The sequence below is a fragment of the Micrasema longulum genome, unplaced genomic scaffold (genome assembly GCF_059751315.1).
Source record: "Micrasema longulum isolate JH-2025_06_02 unplaced genomic scaffold, ASM5975131v1 h1tg002725l, whole genome shotgun sequence".
NCBI lineage: Eukaryota > Metazoa > Arthropoda > Insecta > Trichoptera > Brachycentridae > Micrasema > Micrasema longulum.
In genome coordinates, this window is record NW_028279855.1 from 71,991 (window position 1) to 89,630 (window position 17,640).

At 36.4% G+C, this 17,640-nt stretch overlaps 1 protein-coding gene across 1 annotated transcript; it reads right to left on the reverse strand.

The window, feature by feature from the left end:
- Positions 1–459: 459 nt before the first annotated feature.
- Positions 460–17,326, reverse strand: LOC148271688 (A-type potassium channel modulatory protein KCNIP1; the record flags this gene model as incomplete). The annotated part of the gene is made up of 4 exons (XM_088241051.1): positions 460–608; positions 5,607–5,801; positions 8,182–8,252; positions 17,257–17,326. Coding segments are annotated over 4 exons (465 nt in total), but the record flags the coding sequence as incomplete, so codon positions are not given.
- Positions 17,327–17,640: the final 314 nt, after the last annotated feature.

Consider the following 17,640-nt stretch of genomic DNA (forward strand, 5'->3'; position numbering starts at 1 on the left):
CAAATCGTTTTGCTATCTCTTAACACGTCTATTTATCATACGCCAGTGCTTACATTATACAATATGCGGATATTAGTAGCAAATTTAGAAATCTTCACCAAAAATGGAAAATGAGTTATTGGTGCCAAAATAAATTATACTAACAACCTACTACCTAAATAATTTCATTCGAAATTGGCTCTAAATCTTACAAAAACCGGTTTCAATTATACTCGACACCGCAAACTTAGCATTCTCCAGCAAGTTTTCGCTATTTCATATCTCAGTTACTTCTTCAATGGAGATTTCTAAGTTCGCTTCTAACACCCTCAATTATCAATAAACCAACGCATCGTCATATTTAAATATTCTATTCATCATAAGTTGAATTCATCGCTGGCGACGTATCCGCCTGCGTCGAGGTAACAATCGCTTATCGCGCGATGACGGCCCGGGCGAGGTTGGGTACTCGGAACTAATGGACGGAGACTGGAGTTTCATCACAGGGGGGCGTCGAACATCTGCAGAGATCTGGTGATCACTTCGTCCTTCAGGCATGACTCCATGAACTCTTCGATCGTGATGACGCCGTCTTGGTTCAAGTCTAACTTTCTAAACACCCTGTCTACCTGGAATTGAAATAAAAGAAACGTTCAATCTCTTTTCTATTAGACTACAATTTCATATTTTGGACCGCTGCATCATATTTTCACTGAAGATTTTATCTTTTAGATCACAAACTCGTATCTACGATTTTAATTTTAGGACTACGATTTAATATTTTAGGCTAAAATTCATATATTAGACCATAAAATCATCTTATAGACTACAAAATCATATTTTAGACAAAAAAACACCATTTAAACTCCGTTTTCATCTTTAAGACTACAATTTAATATTTTAGGCTAAAAATCATCGTTTTGACTACGATTTCATCTTTTAGACTACAAAATCGTCTTTTAAACTAAAATAATACTTTTTAGACTACGATTTCATTGTTAAGACTACGATTTAATATTTTAGGCTGAAAATCGTCGTTGTGACTACGATTTCGTCTTTTAGTCTACAAAATTATATTTTATACAAAAAATCACCGTTTTGACTACGATTTAATATTTAAGACTGAAAATTATGCTTTAGACTGCAAAATCATCGTTTAGACTACGATTTCATCATTTAGACTACGTAATTCGATAATTACAGTTTGCACTATTACATAATTGGAAATTTCGCTTTCTGACAAAATATTTCAAACTATGACATAATCTTTCATATTTTTTTTTTGGCTAGTGATATGAATGGCATCGGAGTTGGAAAATTTTAAAACAAACGATTATTACGATTCAATAAATTTATAAAATTACTACAATGGACATAGTAAATACAGTTTTTGCTACCATTCGTGTTTGCAATGTGGTCATCAGGATGAATGACAATACCCGACAAAAGCCCTCCATATAATTTACCAAACGCACAGTGAAGGGGCAGTGAAAATAGTATATTTAAAACATTTCAGACTATGACATCATCTTTCGTATTATGACATTTTTTAAAACTATATTTTACACTATGACACGATTGATATTTTGAACTATGACAAGATCTGTTGGACTCCATTGAGGGGAATCCTCAAGCCCACCATCCACCCGCAGCTGTTGACTCTCTGTCAGCTGCGCATAGAGGAAAGTTATTATAAATATTTCTAAGAAATACAAACTCTCTGCAGATTAAGGAGGGGGGAGGAGGATGTATTGACAGGGGCCAACACGTCCCCCCCCCCCTCAGGATCCCCTCAATCTATCTGATTTTTTTGTAATTCAAAAGTTAAATTAATACAAACATATTACACAAATAAACGTGTACAAATATACAAAAAGATGACTGAAAACTATAGTAACACAGCAAAAATAACTAATGCAACAAATATAATTAAAAATACGAATATTTACAATGGGAGAACGGCCTTGAATAAAGAAGTACTTCCTGGGTGGTCAGAAGCAGGAGATCTGAAAACCACCCCGTAAGGAGATGACAAATTAAGAGAACGTGTGCGTTCCGCTCGGAAGAAAGTACAGTCCCAACTGAATGAGCATCCCACAGGAACAGTTGCCTGTCCCGCCATATTTAACCCACATAGGCGTCCGCGCATCTGAGGAGCTCTCAACGCGATACCCAAGTCCGGACAAACCGAAGGAAGAGTGCAAAATTCGTACTGTTGGCCATCAGATTCATAACCCCCGCTGGTCGCATGACCCCTGTCAAGCCATTCAGTATCTCATATCTGGCATCATCCAATAGCACACAGTGCCACATGATGTGTTCGGCCGATTGATGGTCATCTCCGCAAGCACAGCCTGAAACGGGGGCAAGTCCAAGCTTATGAATCTCGTCTCTAAACTCCCCATGTCCCGAAACCATTTGTGCAGTATGATGGTCAAACACCAAGAACTTACTACACATCCTGTGTCTGATGGAAGGTAAAAAAGACCACGTCCATCTCCTTGTACATGCCATGTCCCATCTATTCTGCCACCGATTTACATACCACACAGTTTGCTAAATCTTGTCTCGGAAGAGCGCAGCTCAATACCAAAGTATTTCATATTCTCTCTTCTCCTCACAGAGCGTTTTACTACTGCTTCTCTGGTCTGACAATCTATCGGGAGAACTATCTGTGAGCACAGGAAGAGTCTCAGACGCCACAGTCCGATATGTTCTTGTCAGTGCCAGCAGAGGAACCCTCTGTCTACTAAGAAGTGTTGGTCTAGCCCAGTGGTAGCCTAACCGTAGCGCATGCGCCAAACGTGGCGCATTGAACGATCACAGGTGGCGAATTGCATCCTTGTGACCATTATTTTAAAATAGGCGCCATGACGTAAACTAATTAATTGAATTCCGCGATTAAAGTATTCATTTTCCTCTCATAAGCGAAGCAGTTACTATTTCTATCTCTATTTACAACCCCAAACGTGAACGTAAGAAGGTAAAAAAAGTTCGAGTTGCATGGCGCAGCTGACCATGTATGTAAAAAAATTGGCGCATGGTATACAAAATGCTGGCCACCATTAGTCTAGCCACTCCGATATCCAAACGATGTATCCATACCTGGACCGTATGCTGGACTCATTCGTCTTTAGAATCGTATGCGACTTCCGTAATTCGACGAGTGACAGTATTCTAGAACCACCCATACGAATGCAGTCGGTTGAAAACCATTCAATTTTATCTCATTTATGACATTGACAATCGAATGCGACATCGTAACTTTAGCTGTCAAACTTCCTTCTTGTAAAAAGCTCGGCATTTATATTTGAATGAGTGTGCATTTTTGCTGTACGTAACTTAAAATTTACAACAGTGATCAATATTATAATTATGACGTATCAACAAATACAACTGTACTTATTTTTGATACATTATCAAATGAAGTTTCATTAGAAACTAGACTAACTAGTCTAACTTCTCGACTCTAGATTCTGCCTCTTTTGGGTTTCCCTGCGATTGCCTTTAGTACTTTCATCTCTGACGTTCTGATCAGTTATTTGGTTTTTCTATTTAGTTTTTCTATTTAGTTTTTCTACTTGGTTTTTCGTGTTTTTTATTTTCTCTCTATCTATCCTCGCCTCTGTTGTATACACCATGATTTGGTCTGACACACGTTTTGTATATCCAAATTATGTTTCCAATAATCATGTGTTCATTGTACTATACGACATTTCTTAGGCATCCAGATGTTTACTAACTGAGATGGATATGTTCTTATCATCACTATGGCAGCATCATCTGCATGGCATGTGATGTTAATGACCTTATCTCCCTTAGTAGATTCACTCCTTTTTTATTCTTTAGCGTTTTTTATATATATTTATTCTGTTTGTGTAAGAAAAGGTTTTAGGCGTATATATCGTTGTTGTATATTTAGTTATAAAGGTGCTAAACTTGCTTTGTTTCTTTGTTGTTCTCAATATGTGTTATTTTCTAAATGTTATTTATGTCCCGAATTGAGTTGTTGTAACTCCTGGGAATGTAATTCAATGTATTATACTTGTAAAATACTTTGTGTTATATGATTTATTAATAAAAAAATATATATATATAAATATAAACATGATTTAAAAATATTTTTTTCGCCTGTCGTATTTGAGATATACTCGTATATTTTACAATATGTTTTTAAAATTCATTAAATGCATATGAAATATTTCTAACAACATGTAGATGTGTGTTATGTCAAAGGAAAATAATAATTACAAAAGTTGCAGTGTCTCAGTAAAACATTTTCTTATATTTTTTCATAATATTCCGTACACAAAATATTCAACGGAAAAAGTCTGACAAGAAGCAATAAAAGTTTACGTGTGGCAGAAGGGCAGGAGAGCCATAGACAAATACAGATTTGTTAGTGTTGCCACTTTCTCATTCGTCTTTGTAATCAAATTGTCAGACGGTTTTTCAAGAATAGCATTATGACAAAGCAATCGAGATGCCCAATCATGAGTGGGTGACAGAATTTCACATCTTTCCAGAATAAGGCTCCCGGGCCGCATACGTAACCTGGGCCTTAATCATAATGGGAAGATAAAGACGTCATACCTTCACCTTGACGGTATAGTTGAAGATAAATTCCCTCTAGCGATTATAAAGATATACTACCAACCCCCCAACTATTAGTTTTGGGTAGGTACATCGATATGAATCAAGGGGAAGCGTACGTCACGGTACACATATCTACGCTCTAAAATGGCATAGCTTCAGTATGACGTCATAGTTGAAGATAAAAGTCTCCCGACCGACTACAAAGGTATAGTATCGATACCCCCACCATCAAGTTTTGATGTAAGTACATCATTTTATACCGACGAGGCTAGAACCCCTCGATACGTTTATCTACGCATTGAAAGTGTACAAAATTTTGTTCCACCAAGAAAATTTTCCTTTGATTATGATTTATTTAAATTTTTGATCGTTTTGAGGTTGGCACTTTTTTTCTTAAAAGCCTTTTAAAAATATAAGAGAGAAATAAGTAAGTTTTGAAGTCGAATTAAATTCCGACATAACTGTCACTTTACTATAATGAGCGCCTAAAAGTGGAAATAATGTCGCTAGATTCTGTCCTATTAACAAATAAAATTATCTAGGCGTTAGAAAGTTACCACTCTAAAAAAATAATTTAGTTATTATATTTTTTCCATCTGTTTTACTATCTTTCCGAGTGTACGTATCGAGACGTTATAGGGGCCGGCTTTGTAGTCGATCGGTACAGATCCGTAGATACATACAGACGATCGTTAAGCGTACCGTCCAGGTGATTTCCAAAAGTCATGTTCAAGCGAGCATTTTTTGCTTGATTTGGTATTTATTGGAGTTTATAATGATTTTAAAGTGAGCAATTTTTACTACAGAAGCATATTTAAAATAAAAGTGAGAACTATTTTGAATGTTAATGACGTAAGGAACGCGGACAAATTGTTTGCGGTCATTCGTAACATCGAGCTGATAATCTTGCGAGGCGCGAATGAGAGTTTGTTTCTTTCACCCCATTTTTGATGCCGTCGAAAGCATCACCTTCTTCTCTATCGTAGATCGCGAGCCTCCGGAGAATTTCGAACCGCGACAAAAGTGCGTACCTGCTCGCGACACCGCCGATCGTCCTCCACGTGCTGCGCGCGCCGGCCCATGAGCTCGTGCACGGCCTGCACGATGTCCGCCAGCTCCGCCCGGGAGATGCAGCCGTCGCCGTTGGCGTCGTACAGGCGGAAGGTCCAGCGGAGCCGCTCGTAGATGGAGCCGCGCAGCAGGGTCGACAAGGTCACCAAGAAGTCCTGGAATACATAGCATTTTTTGTGTTACTGAGGAAATTCAGTGTTTTTATATATGTTTTTAACTAAAAAAATTAAAAAAAATAATTAAAAAACAAATAAATAAAAAAGTTTAGAAAACACGAACAGATAAAAAAATATACAAGATTATGATAACAATATAAAAATTAGTGTTCCTAATGGTCCGTACCTAAAGGAACCCAAAAACACATGTTAAAGGTAATTTATGCCGTTTATGTAAAAATAAATATAATATTATAAATGAATCGTTATTGCATGGAGTCTTCCCGAAATCATGGAAAACATCATGTGTCATTCCAATAGCAAAAATAAAAAATTCAGTGAAGTGTGAAGAATACAGGCCCATAAACACCCTTCCAAAATATGAACAATTATTGGAATATATTGTAAAGAATGAGTTAGTTAATTTTTTGGAACAATGGGAAGTATTATGCAAAGAACAATGTGGATTTCGAACCAATCAATCTTGTGAAATGGCTATTAACTTGGTTTTAGAAGATTGGAAAGAGGAAACCGATAAGAACATGTTCGTAATTGCAGTTTTTTTGGATTTTAAAAGAGCCTTCGAAACAATAGACCGAGAAATAGTTATTAAAAAATTGAAAAAAATAGGAATAAAAGGAAAAACCATAAAATGGTTTGAAGAGTACCTTGGCGATAGATACCAAATAACGAAGGTGAATGATGAAATTTCCGAGCCCCTCAAAATTTCATTGGGAGTACCACAAGGATCGGTTCTCGGACCGGTTTTGTTTATTATATACATAAATGATATTGTCGAAACATTAAAATATTCAAAAATAAGACTCTTTGCAGACGATGCCTTAATATATATATCGGGAGAAAATTATAAAACAATTATGGACAGACTAAATCATGATCTTAATAGTGTATCAATGTGGCTAAAAATTAATAAATTAAAATTAAATGTTAACAAAACTAAATATATGAATATAGGAAACAAAAGAATAGAAATTACACCATCAATTGTAATATAAAATGAAAAACTTAATGAAGTCACTGAAATTAAATATTTAGGTGTAATGTTGGATTCAAAACTTACATTTCACCAAAACGCTAAGATGGTAATAAATAAGATTGCAAAAAAAATATCAATTTTGGGAAGGATCAGAAGATTTATTGATAAGGACTCCTGCAAAACTATGTACAAAGCAATTATTGAACCACACGTTAACTACTGTAGTAGCATTTTATTTTTATCAAACAAAGAAAACATAGATAAACTAACTGTATTACAAAATAAAGCCTTTTGAATCATTTTGAAAAAAAACAGATATACGAGGGTAAAGTCGATGGTAAATGAAATGAAATTATTAACATATAAACAAATAATATTTTACAATACAATGATATTTGTTCATAAAATTATAAACTCTAATAAAAAAACAGAATTTTGGAAAAAAATTGATCGGAACCAGCATGAACACGATCACAATACTAGAGAAAAGAACAAAATTAGACTTCCATTTAGGAAAAAGGCAAAGTCACAAAATTCAATTTTATTTAAAGCAATTAAAAAGTATTACGAAATGGAAAAAAATATTTATGAAGAAAAAAACATATCAAAATTTAAAATAATGGTCAAGACATATGTGATAAACAATTTATAAATTAAATATATTTGTAATGTTATTATTAGAACACACATAACAATATGTATGATATGTGTGCCCTACTTTAAGATTTAAATAAAATAAATAAATATTGATTTGTTTTTTTTCTTTAACTTTTCTTTAATATGAATATTATTTGAATGTGTATTTCATGTTTACATGTAATTGATAAAAAATAAGTTTTGTTTTTTTTTTTAATATTTCTAAATTCTAAATATTATTTTTCATTGTTTGTAAACCAAACAAATAAATAGTATATACATTTTACATGTTTTATGACAAAAAATAAAATACAAAAATCATTGAATACCATGGTTACTGGAATGAGTGGCATTCAATGTTCCAGTCCGCCGGCTGCGAAATGATAATGTGCTGTTCCTCGATCAGCACAGCACAAACTATGGCTCGCATGCACCAATGTCCCGATTGTGTCGTATTGTAAACTCGAGACAAGATCTGGACTTTTTTGGTATAAATTCTTTATAGTTTTAAAAATTCACTAAAATAGACCAGATCATGTCTTGAGGTAGTATTTTTTTTGTCCTAGCTTTTATTTGATTTAGTTGTGTTTTATTTTATTAGTGCCTGTATTTATTATTTTTTTTTTTTACTTAAGTTAGTTAATATTACATTATAAGAAATTGTATCTACCATCGTTAGAATGGACTGCATAAGTCCGTCAAATAAATAAAAAAATGAAAAAAATAACATGGCTGAAGCAGACTTACCCGAAAGCTTATGGCGCCGTTGCAATTAACGTCAAAAGCTTTGAACACGTAATGGGCGTACATTGTGGCATCTGAAATCAAAAGCGATATATTTATTTACATATTGAAACAGTGTTTTATTTTTTATTGTTTACTTTTTAGCATGGACACTTTACAAATTCAACAATGTTTGATTATATCCAAATGCTTGCAGACTGGCTGGATTTCCTCCCTAGGGAGTTGTTTATATTTAAATTTATTTCAACAGAGAGGGAAAACATTTTTGAGAAGGGAATATGGAAGTCTAGGCATTTACAGGACTTATGACCTGTCATTGGCTGGTTTACTCTCTGTTGAAATAAATTTAAATAAGAACAATTCCCGAGGGAGGAAATCCAGCCAGTCTGCAAGCATTTTGACATAATCAAACATTTTTGAATTACTACCTGGTAAAAGAAGAAGTATAAAAATTGGAAAATTGTTTTCAGGCGTTGCCTAGTAGGTGATTTGGTTCAGCCGGATGAATCTCACCCGCGTGATAAAGGTTTCAGCTCTTTTACTTCACAAAAGTCAACAGATGGAAGAGTTGAGGAAATGTGGATGTTCGAACATGGGCAGAATGGTGAATGTTAGACAGTGTGTAAAGTGGCCACTTAAACCAGCCAATAACAGGCCCTGTAAATGCCTAGACTTCCATATTAGCTTGGAAAAAGACTTTTCATGATTTAATCACAAACAAGTAGGTACCTAACTACTTGTTTGTGATTAAATTGCAAAACTTAAAATTGATGATATTAAAATATTGAATTTAAGTAGGTACCTAGGTACTTGTTTATAGCTGAATTACAAAACATAAAATAAATTACAATATTTGAGTTTGTCCAAATGTTCGTAGATAAAAGACTGGATTTCACCCCCTCGGGAGTCATTAAGATTAACAAATTACAACAGGGATGGAGAATACCTTAAATAAGGGAATATGGAAATCTAGGCATTTACAGGGCTCATGACCTGTCATTGGCTGGTTTAAGTGGCCACTTTACACACTGTTTAACATTCACTTTTTTGCCTATGTTAGATAAAATAATGTTTTTTCAAATATAGCATTCTTTTTGCAAACGTCAAACTCCGGTCGTCTCACCAACAAAAGGGTGTACTTATGTAGGAATACGATTTTTTTTTAATGTATTGTTTTTAATATTATTTCAGTGTTACTAAAAATCCAATAAAATTAAGCAAATGGGTAGAAATTATAAAATTTTTAGGAAAGAATCTGATTGAGATCTACAAAAAACAAATGCAGTTTGTTAACATTCAAAAACAAACTTTTTTTATTCACAAAAAAACAACTTTATTCCATTTTTTTACAAATGCATTCTCCTCGAATGCAGCCCTGGTAGATCGATGAATTAAACATTTATGTTCCTAACTTCTTTTTTACATATTCGATTGAAGATTTTAATATCTACGAACACGCACAGCGCAAATATCTACTTTCTCTGAAAAGCCGTTTAGGAGGAGTACGGTGACATCACACGTACAGAGGAATTAAATATATAAAGTGGCCACTTAAACCAGCCATTGACAGGTCATAAGCCCTGTAGATGCCTAGACTTCTATATTACCTTCTCTTAAATGTTCTTCATCTCTGTTGTAATATGTTAATATAAACAGCTCCCCAGGGAGTTGAATCCAGTCCTTGTCTACAAAAATTTGGACAAACTGAAAATATTCTTGATAAATAACCTGGTCCATGAAGAAGTATAGAAATTGAAAAAATAACATTTTCTGGCGTTGCCTAGTCTAGAATGTAGGTGAAATAATTCAATTAAACGAATCTCACCCGCATAAATAAATGTTTCAGCTATTTAACTTCACAAACATCAACAGATGAAAGAATTGAAGGAATAAAGATGTTCAAATATAGGCAGAATGGTGAATGTTACACAGTGTGTAAAGTGGCCACTTAAACCAGCCATTGACAGGTCATAAGCCCTGTAGATTCCTAGACTTCTATATTCCCGTCTCTTAAATGTTCTTCATCTCTGTTGTATTATGTTAATATAAACAGCTCCCAGGAAGTTGAATCCAGTCCTTGTCTACAAACATTTTGACAAACTCAAAATATTGTTAATATCGTTTAAATGTCCGCCGCGGCTTCTCTGGGTGGCGCGCATCCGAAATGACAAAATTTCCATGACTGGCGCATAAATCAGGCTGAATTTGGCCGATGGAATGGGTTGTGTTGGCTTTGGGGGCCGTTTTGGTAGACCGTCGGCGTCGGTTAAAGAAAACTCCACAATAAAAGTCTAACAAGGTCAAATGGCACGATCTCGGTGGCCAGTTCAGAATTCTTCCACGTGAGATAACGATGCTCACAAATCACTCTTGCAGTGTCCAATGAGACATAAGCTGTATGGCACGTGGCACCGTCCTATTGAAACCGCATGTCTTTATATATATATAGTTGGATAATTTATATAGCGCCATTTTTGTGTCTACAGTCTACACACGTGCGTTTCCAGAAATTCCCCAGCAGCCTAGTGGACCACATGGTGACGATATCTACCTACTGTCTACAAAAGATTCTCTTCGGACATCTATCTCCCTTTGTTAACCGTGGAGTTGAAACAGTGCTTTATTTATTTAGTTTTTTATTGCTTAGTTCTTGGCATGAACACTTGACAAACTTACTACTATGCTCTATTTTTTATAAATTTATTGATATCATTCTAACTTTGCTAGAATTCCACTCGTCCATGCGCTTTGTAGCTGCACGGTGATTGCTTATCTAGCTTTCATATACCAACTTAAAAATACCTTAATTTTGGGGAACTGGGGGATTATGCCTATTGTTCCAACGACTCGGTGTCCATTTTGGTCCGTATTATTTCATTTTATGAGACGCAACATTCCTGTTCAATTCACATTTTTAAATGAATATTTTTTGTATAAGTTAGTTATAGAAGTTTGATTTATCATTTGTATGTTATTAGAAGGCAGATATTTGAAATTTTATGTATTTATCAATAAATGTCAGTTCACTTTTAATGGCACTGTTGTAATTTATTAATTATGGGTGTAGTGTTCCAAATAGCAAAATGTAGGTACTTTCGCGTCAAAAGCTGACGGATTCTTAAACGGTTTTAATGATTCACATAAAATTTTATGATTTAAAGGTTACAGGCGCACTATTTTTTGAAAGTTTCCATTGTTCACTATTTGTCACATATTTTGTTAAGAATAAAGTATAAAACAATGCTATTAAATAAATAGTCTTCTTTTTTTCACTGTTTGTCTAAAACATGACTACACTACTACACACTAACGACTTATAAACATTAACTCATTGTTTTCTAACATATAACAACTTATTTTTAAATTCATTATAAGATTATAAGCTACGGTTGAAGAGGAACTATATTTGGTGTCCATAACCAAATTCCGAATATTGAATGTAATTGTAAATCGTTGGACAGAGTAGATATAGCAGCGAAGGTGTTTATTCGTCCAGCTGTAAACATTTCAGAGGCACCGCAGTACCTAGGCAATCCGAATAATTGTCTGTATGAGTTGTTGTACGTGACCCTTAATTTACTCCACGCTCCTTGCGTATAGTTGTTCCATAGTTCCGCTGTATACATGGACGTCAAATACGAAGTAAAGATGATTTTCTTCACTTCGTTACTGCATTGAAAGAAGCGTCTCGCTAGCATAGAGGCCCTGACATTGATGGCTCTTCTCTGTCTCTCTATGTCCTGATCATCTTTACAATTATCAGTGTCCTATTTTGAGATTCAAAATAAAAAAAACGAATAAAAAATAATATTAATATTTGAGATGCGTCGGTTTAACGACAGTGCCCTATGCTCCATCAGGTGAACATAAGAACGGTTTAGTGTCGGTACGTACGTTAACGTATCGTCCGACCCACAAAGTTTATTGCAGTAAGGAATCGACCTACATGATATAATATGCAAGAGCGAGGCGCACAGACATAGAGGCAAAAGTCATAATAATGTGATATTATGTTTTACGTTCGCCGAAACGAAACTCTGTCTTACATTACATGGCAAATAATATTAACGTAATGAGAAACTTCAGCCCTACGGGAAATTGGGTACGAAAATGTTTTCTTAAGCGCGGTAAACATTAGGGCATTAAATTGTACGGCAAAGTTTCTTGAAAATGTACGAAAAAAAATCAAAAATATTTGGATAAAAACGAACAACTTTGAGCGGCGTCACTATAGTAGCTCCTTGCGCTGCTCATTACTTTGCTCCTCACGCTGCCGCCCTCTCGCCCGATGCCCTCTCCGCCCACAACTGCTCTACTCGCGCAATTAATCGCGACGCTCCGCACTTGTCATTTGTCTTTCTATACAATGGACGATGAAACTGTGACAGCGTGCGCGCTATGCATTTTTAGTATGTCAATGCCATACAAAGAAATATACAGCATTAAAAAATGACGCGTGCGTCTTGTGTGAGCGCTCGATGCGTACTGCGACCGCGCGATTATGTGGCCAGCCACTCGCGCTCATATTGCCGGTCTTTTGACTCGCGCTCAAAAATCGACAAAATAGGGAGCGGTGGGCACGACGAGGAGCATGACGTGCGGCATGACGAGTAATGTTGCCACACTAAGGTCCTCTGCCTCCTTCCTCGCTACTTCCCATGCCACTCGTCGAGTGTGTGGCAGGCTTATATGAATCAACCAAAAAAGAGAGTTGAGGAAGATTTCCGGCTTACGTTAAGTTAACGGACCAATCGGTAGAACTGACCGAGAAGAAACGGAAGAAAACTTGAGACGTCACTCGCGGAGTAATATCATAAATACAAAACTTCAAAAAATCATAGCGCTGATACGAAACATTAAATTAAAATATAAAAAAAGTCGATTAACAAATAAAAACACCACTGAATAAAGCACAGCTGAAATGCACCCAGGGCTGGTATTCTAAACATAATTATAGCGCGGTATAGCGCGTTTTTACATACTAAATACGCATTATAGCGCGCTATAAACGCGTTCGGAATACCAGCCCAGGGCACTACAGATTGAACAAACACCTAGCTACAATGAACCTTTCCGAAACTCTTAGGTGTGGGTTCTGCAGTGCAGACGAGAAAACACCTATACACATTATGATGCTTTACATCATGATAAAAGCTGCGTCCTCGGGGGACTTCTGGTTAAACCTGAGGATGTTAAAGACCTCGCATCCTACCTGATAGCCTGAGACTTTACGGATCTGGGCTTGGAGGGAGAGATTTAGCAAAATGATAGCTCTCGCCTTCCACACTTTGTAGACCTGGGCTTGGAAGACGAGAACTATTCACGGGGACCCGTCACAATAGATCTTTACAGGTTACAGTGACGTCAGGAGCTTGTATAGAACTGATTTTGTACTCGTGATTTATGTTATTTGCGGACGAATTAAGGCTTTTCTTAAAGGCGATAAACTTCTGACGATTTTCGTGTTCTCCGAGCGGATGTATTATCTGATATAAAATGGGGAAGGCAAAACATAGATTTTATGTTTCTAAGTGTTCGGTCACGTCCTAAAGTGGGGCTCAAAAAAACTATACTTCTTCGCTACAAAACGACTTGGACAACAGTTTAGAGACTGAAAAAAATGTGTATTTGACTACACATTTTTATCGATTGTTGCGCGGAATCGTCGTCGATAATCCCGATAAATGAAATGAATTGTGATGAGCATCGGTTTGTATGTTCCTGATAATTACCTAAGACAGCGTCAGCATAGATTGTTTTATATTCCGATATACGGAGCACCCTGTCGTTGGAAGGGCTACCGCTATGCTGAACAACATCGCTCTGGATGTTGATCTGTTCCATGTATTAGAAGGGGTTTCCCGGAGCAGGATATTCCTTCGCTTTTGACAGGAGTCTCTTTGTGTATTTTTCATCTTTTTACAACATGTTCATCTTCAATTTTAGTTTGAAATGTATCTTATTTTTTTTCTTCTTCAGCCTTCTGTCCTCCACTACTGGGTATGGGTCTCTTCCATAACCTTCCATTTTTTCGGTCGGTTGCTGCTTGCAGCCAATTTTTACCCCCTACAGCAGCTATGTCGTCGGACTATCTTTTTTGAGGTCTTCCGACGCCTATCTTATTTTACCAAGGTCTCCATTTTGAAATTTTAGGGGTCCATCTTGAGGAGTCGTCTTGTTTCGCAACATGTCCTGCCTATTGTTACTTTAGTCCTGCTCCGCGATCCACGATATCCGTTATTCTGGTTCTGTTCCTAATTTCCTCAATTCTTATACCGAGCATGGATCTACGAGATCTTGGCGCCCTACCAAAGCTCAAAACACCAAACTTCTAAGTTTTGAGGGTAAGCGCTTGAGAAGAATATTAGGTATAAGGTGGTTCGATTTTATAACTAACATTGAAGCCCAAGTTGCCTCTTTTTTAAACCTGCGGGCTCACGCCATCCTGGAAGGCAATCGATCACGATCTTTCGACTTTATTCGGCGGAGTTAAGGGGCGCTGGATTGACGTAGAAAGCGGAAAAAATGCTGGCTGACGATAGGGTCTCCTGGAGGCAACTGGTGATGTCCACATGCTCCACTTAGAAGTGGATGTGGAAAATAAGAAAGAAGCATTGATCTTGTAATGTATTTCGTCGCTTAAGCGGCAACATGACCAATCTTATGTTTTACCAGATTGAGATAAGTATGTAAAAAGCTTTGTGTCCTTCTGAATCGACAAGCATACTCAGTTTTGACAAACTTCTACTAGAGGCGCCACAAATCGACTCATTTTAACATGACATTTTAAAATTTTCTAGACAACATGGCGTATATCTTATTCAGTTTTTTGTCTTTCCTGATGTTGCCGCTTTAGTGACGATATGTTATTTTAAATAAATGAATTGAATTGATCCCTACCTTTAAGACTAAAAAAAAGAGACCTCTTCTTATTGTTTGACTAAAAGTTTGCCAATGCTTCTTTTCGATAAAATTGTCTACATCCAGCACTAGAATGGATCAAAATCCCGAATAAAGCCCTAGGGGGTAAAGTTTAACACTTTGCAACAAACGTTTGGAGATTTTCTAAGTATTGTTCCTCGTTATTTGATCCAAGTGTCCCCCTTTGCATCTGAGCTATTGGATCGCGAGAGTAAAAATAGAATGTTAGTAAATAACAAATAGACTAGAATGCGGGGTCCATTCTTAGACGTATACAAACACAGGTTGCGCCAAAACTGATTGGGCAGTTTTATTTACCAACAACATTTAGCGTTTTTTTAAATTTTTTTCTCAAAGGAATAATCCGGTAAGATTATATTTTAGAAGCTTGTCAGCAGGTGGAAAAGAGAGGATATGGAAGAAAGTAATGAAAAATACACCACAATACGACCAATGAGGTAGTTTAGTAGTTTTTTAAATGTTTTTTTTTGTGAATAGACTATTAAACTACGCCAAAACATTTTTAAAAAAATAAATTTTTAAAGTTTTGTAATTGTTTTATTACCACGCACGTAACGTCACTAGCTTTCTTCGGGGAGTTGTCCCGATTGATGGGTTGGCTTCCCGGAAACTGGAAATCTATCTTACCATTGTTATCTATCATTAGTTGATTTAGAAGAACTTATGACGTCATTAAAAATAGTTCGTTTTAATTTAAATAATTTTTTTATACATCGCTACAATGCTCCAATTTTGCTTCAACTGCTTCAATTTTTACCGCATGTAAGAAAACACTTTTCATATCCAATTTCCCGTAACATTAAAAATTTTCATTGAGAAGTTTTTTTCTTGATTTTTTTTCCTGCAGCTCGCGGAAATCGAACCTGCAATGCCAGTTTCACAGTTGGACGTCTATTCAACTGGACTACGGCGCCTGTCATTGTGACTCTTAAAAGACTTGGCCTAAAAATCCTCTGCAGCAGGAAAAACTTTAAGAGATCGCGCGAGGAACACCAGTGGCCTTATTCTCTACATGAGAGCGGGGCTCTACCCGACCAAGTCTCTCCAGGGTACGCTCGGCTGCAACAGTTTAGAGACTAGAAGGAATGTGTATATGTATTTGACTACAATTTTCATCGATTGTTGCGCGGTATGGTCGATAATCCTGAGATTATGATGAGTATTGGTTTGCTTGTTCCTGATAATTACCTAAGGCAGCGTCAGCATAGATGGCTTCATATTCCGATAACCAGGAGCACCCTGCCGTTGGAAGGGCTACCGCTACGCTGAACAACATCGCTCTGGATGTTGATCTGTTCTGATTCTCCAACTACTTTGACAAGAGCTCTTTCATGTTTTTTCTTTTTATAATATCTACGTCTCAAATTAAATTGAATTATGTAACTAATCGTTTCGTAAATTAATTCAAACAGGAAACGAGAGCGAAATACGATTTTTATTGCCTTGGAGTGAGATGGATATATGACGAACGAACGATCTTACGAAACGAAGTCGTGGCAAAATAACCCTGCTGTTTAACAAAATTAATATCAACGTACGACCTACGAAGTTAATGAATCGGGTTGTGGTCCCGTGAATGGTTTAAATTCTACTCTACCCCAACTTGATTTCCATTTTCAAATAATAAGTTGACGTAAGACGCTGTCTTAGGTAATTATCAAGAACATACAAACCAATGCTCGTTATAATCTCAGAATTATCGACCTTACCGCGCAACCGTGGATAAAAATGTATAGTCAAATACACATTCCTTCTAGTCTCTAAACTGTTGTAGCCGAGCATATCCTGGAAAAACTCGGTCGGGTGATAATACCCGCACTCTCTCGTGTAGAGATATCTCAGAAACTTCTTTTGAATTTTCTTTTGAACTTCAGAACTGAAGGGGGGGGCCACATGAACATGCGGCCCCCAAATCATCGAGCCACTCTTGAGTCTACTTCGCATCAAGGAGTTGTAAAGAGTTCTCAGTACGCGGGTATTTTCAAAACCCTGGCAATACGCAGAACAAATTCTTACATCTTTAATACTTTACCACTGATTGTCTATGTGATCATGAAATGTCAGGGTTCTCACAAATCAAACACCTATATTGTTGATAATGCTTTAACTGTTAATAATATTATTAAGTAAACTTACTGCCGTGGGGGAAGAACTTGGCGTATATATCCTTGAAGGAGTCTTCGTGTACCACGCCTTCTGGACACTCCTATAACAAAACAACAATATTATGTTAGTTACATAAATATTCCAGTTCTACATACACCAATATGTCTTAATTTTTTGTTTCTAAGTCATCATCATCATAACCATCAGCCATTTCTTGTCCAATGGTGAACATAGACTTTCCCCTAGAGTTTCTACGTCTCCCTATCCTGAGTCAACCAATTCCTGCAACCCGTCTCATGTCATCAGACCACCCTGTTTGCGGCCTGCCGACACTTCTTCTACAATAAGAAGCAGAACTTAACAGCTCTGGAATGATCGCTATTAATTTAACAGAACCTATTTACCATGCTTTTG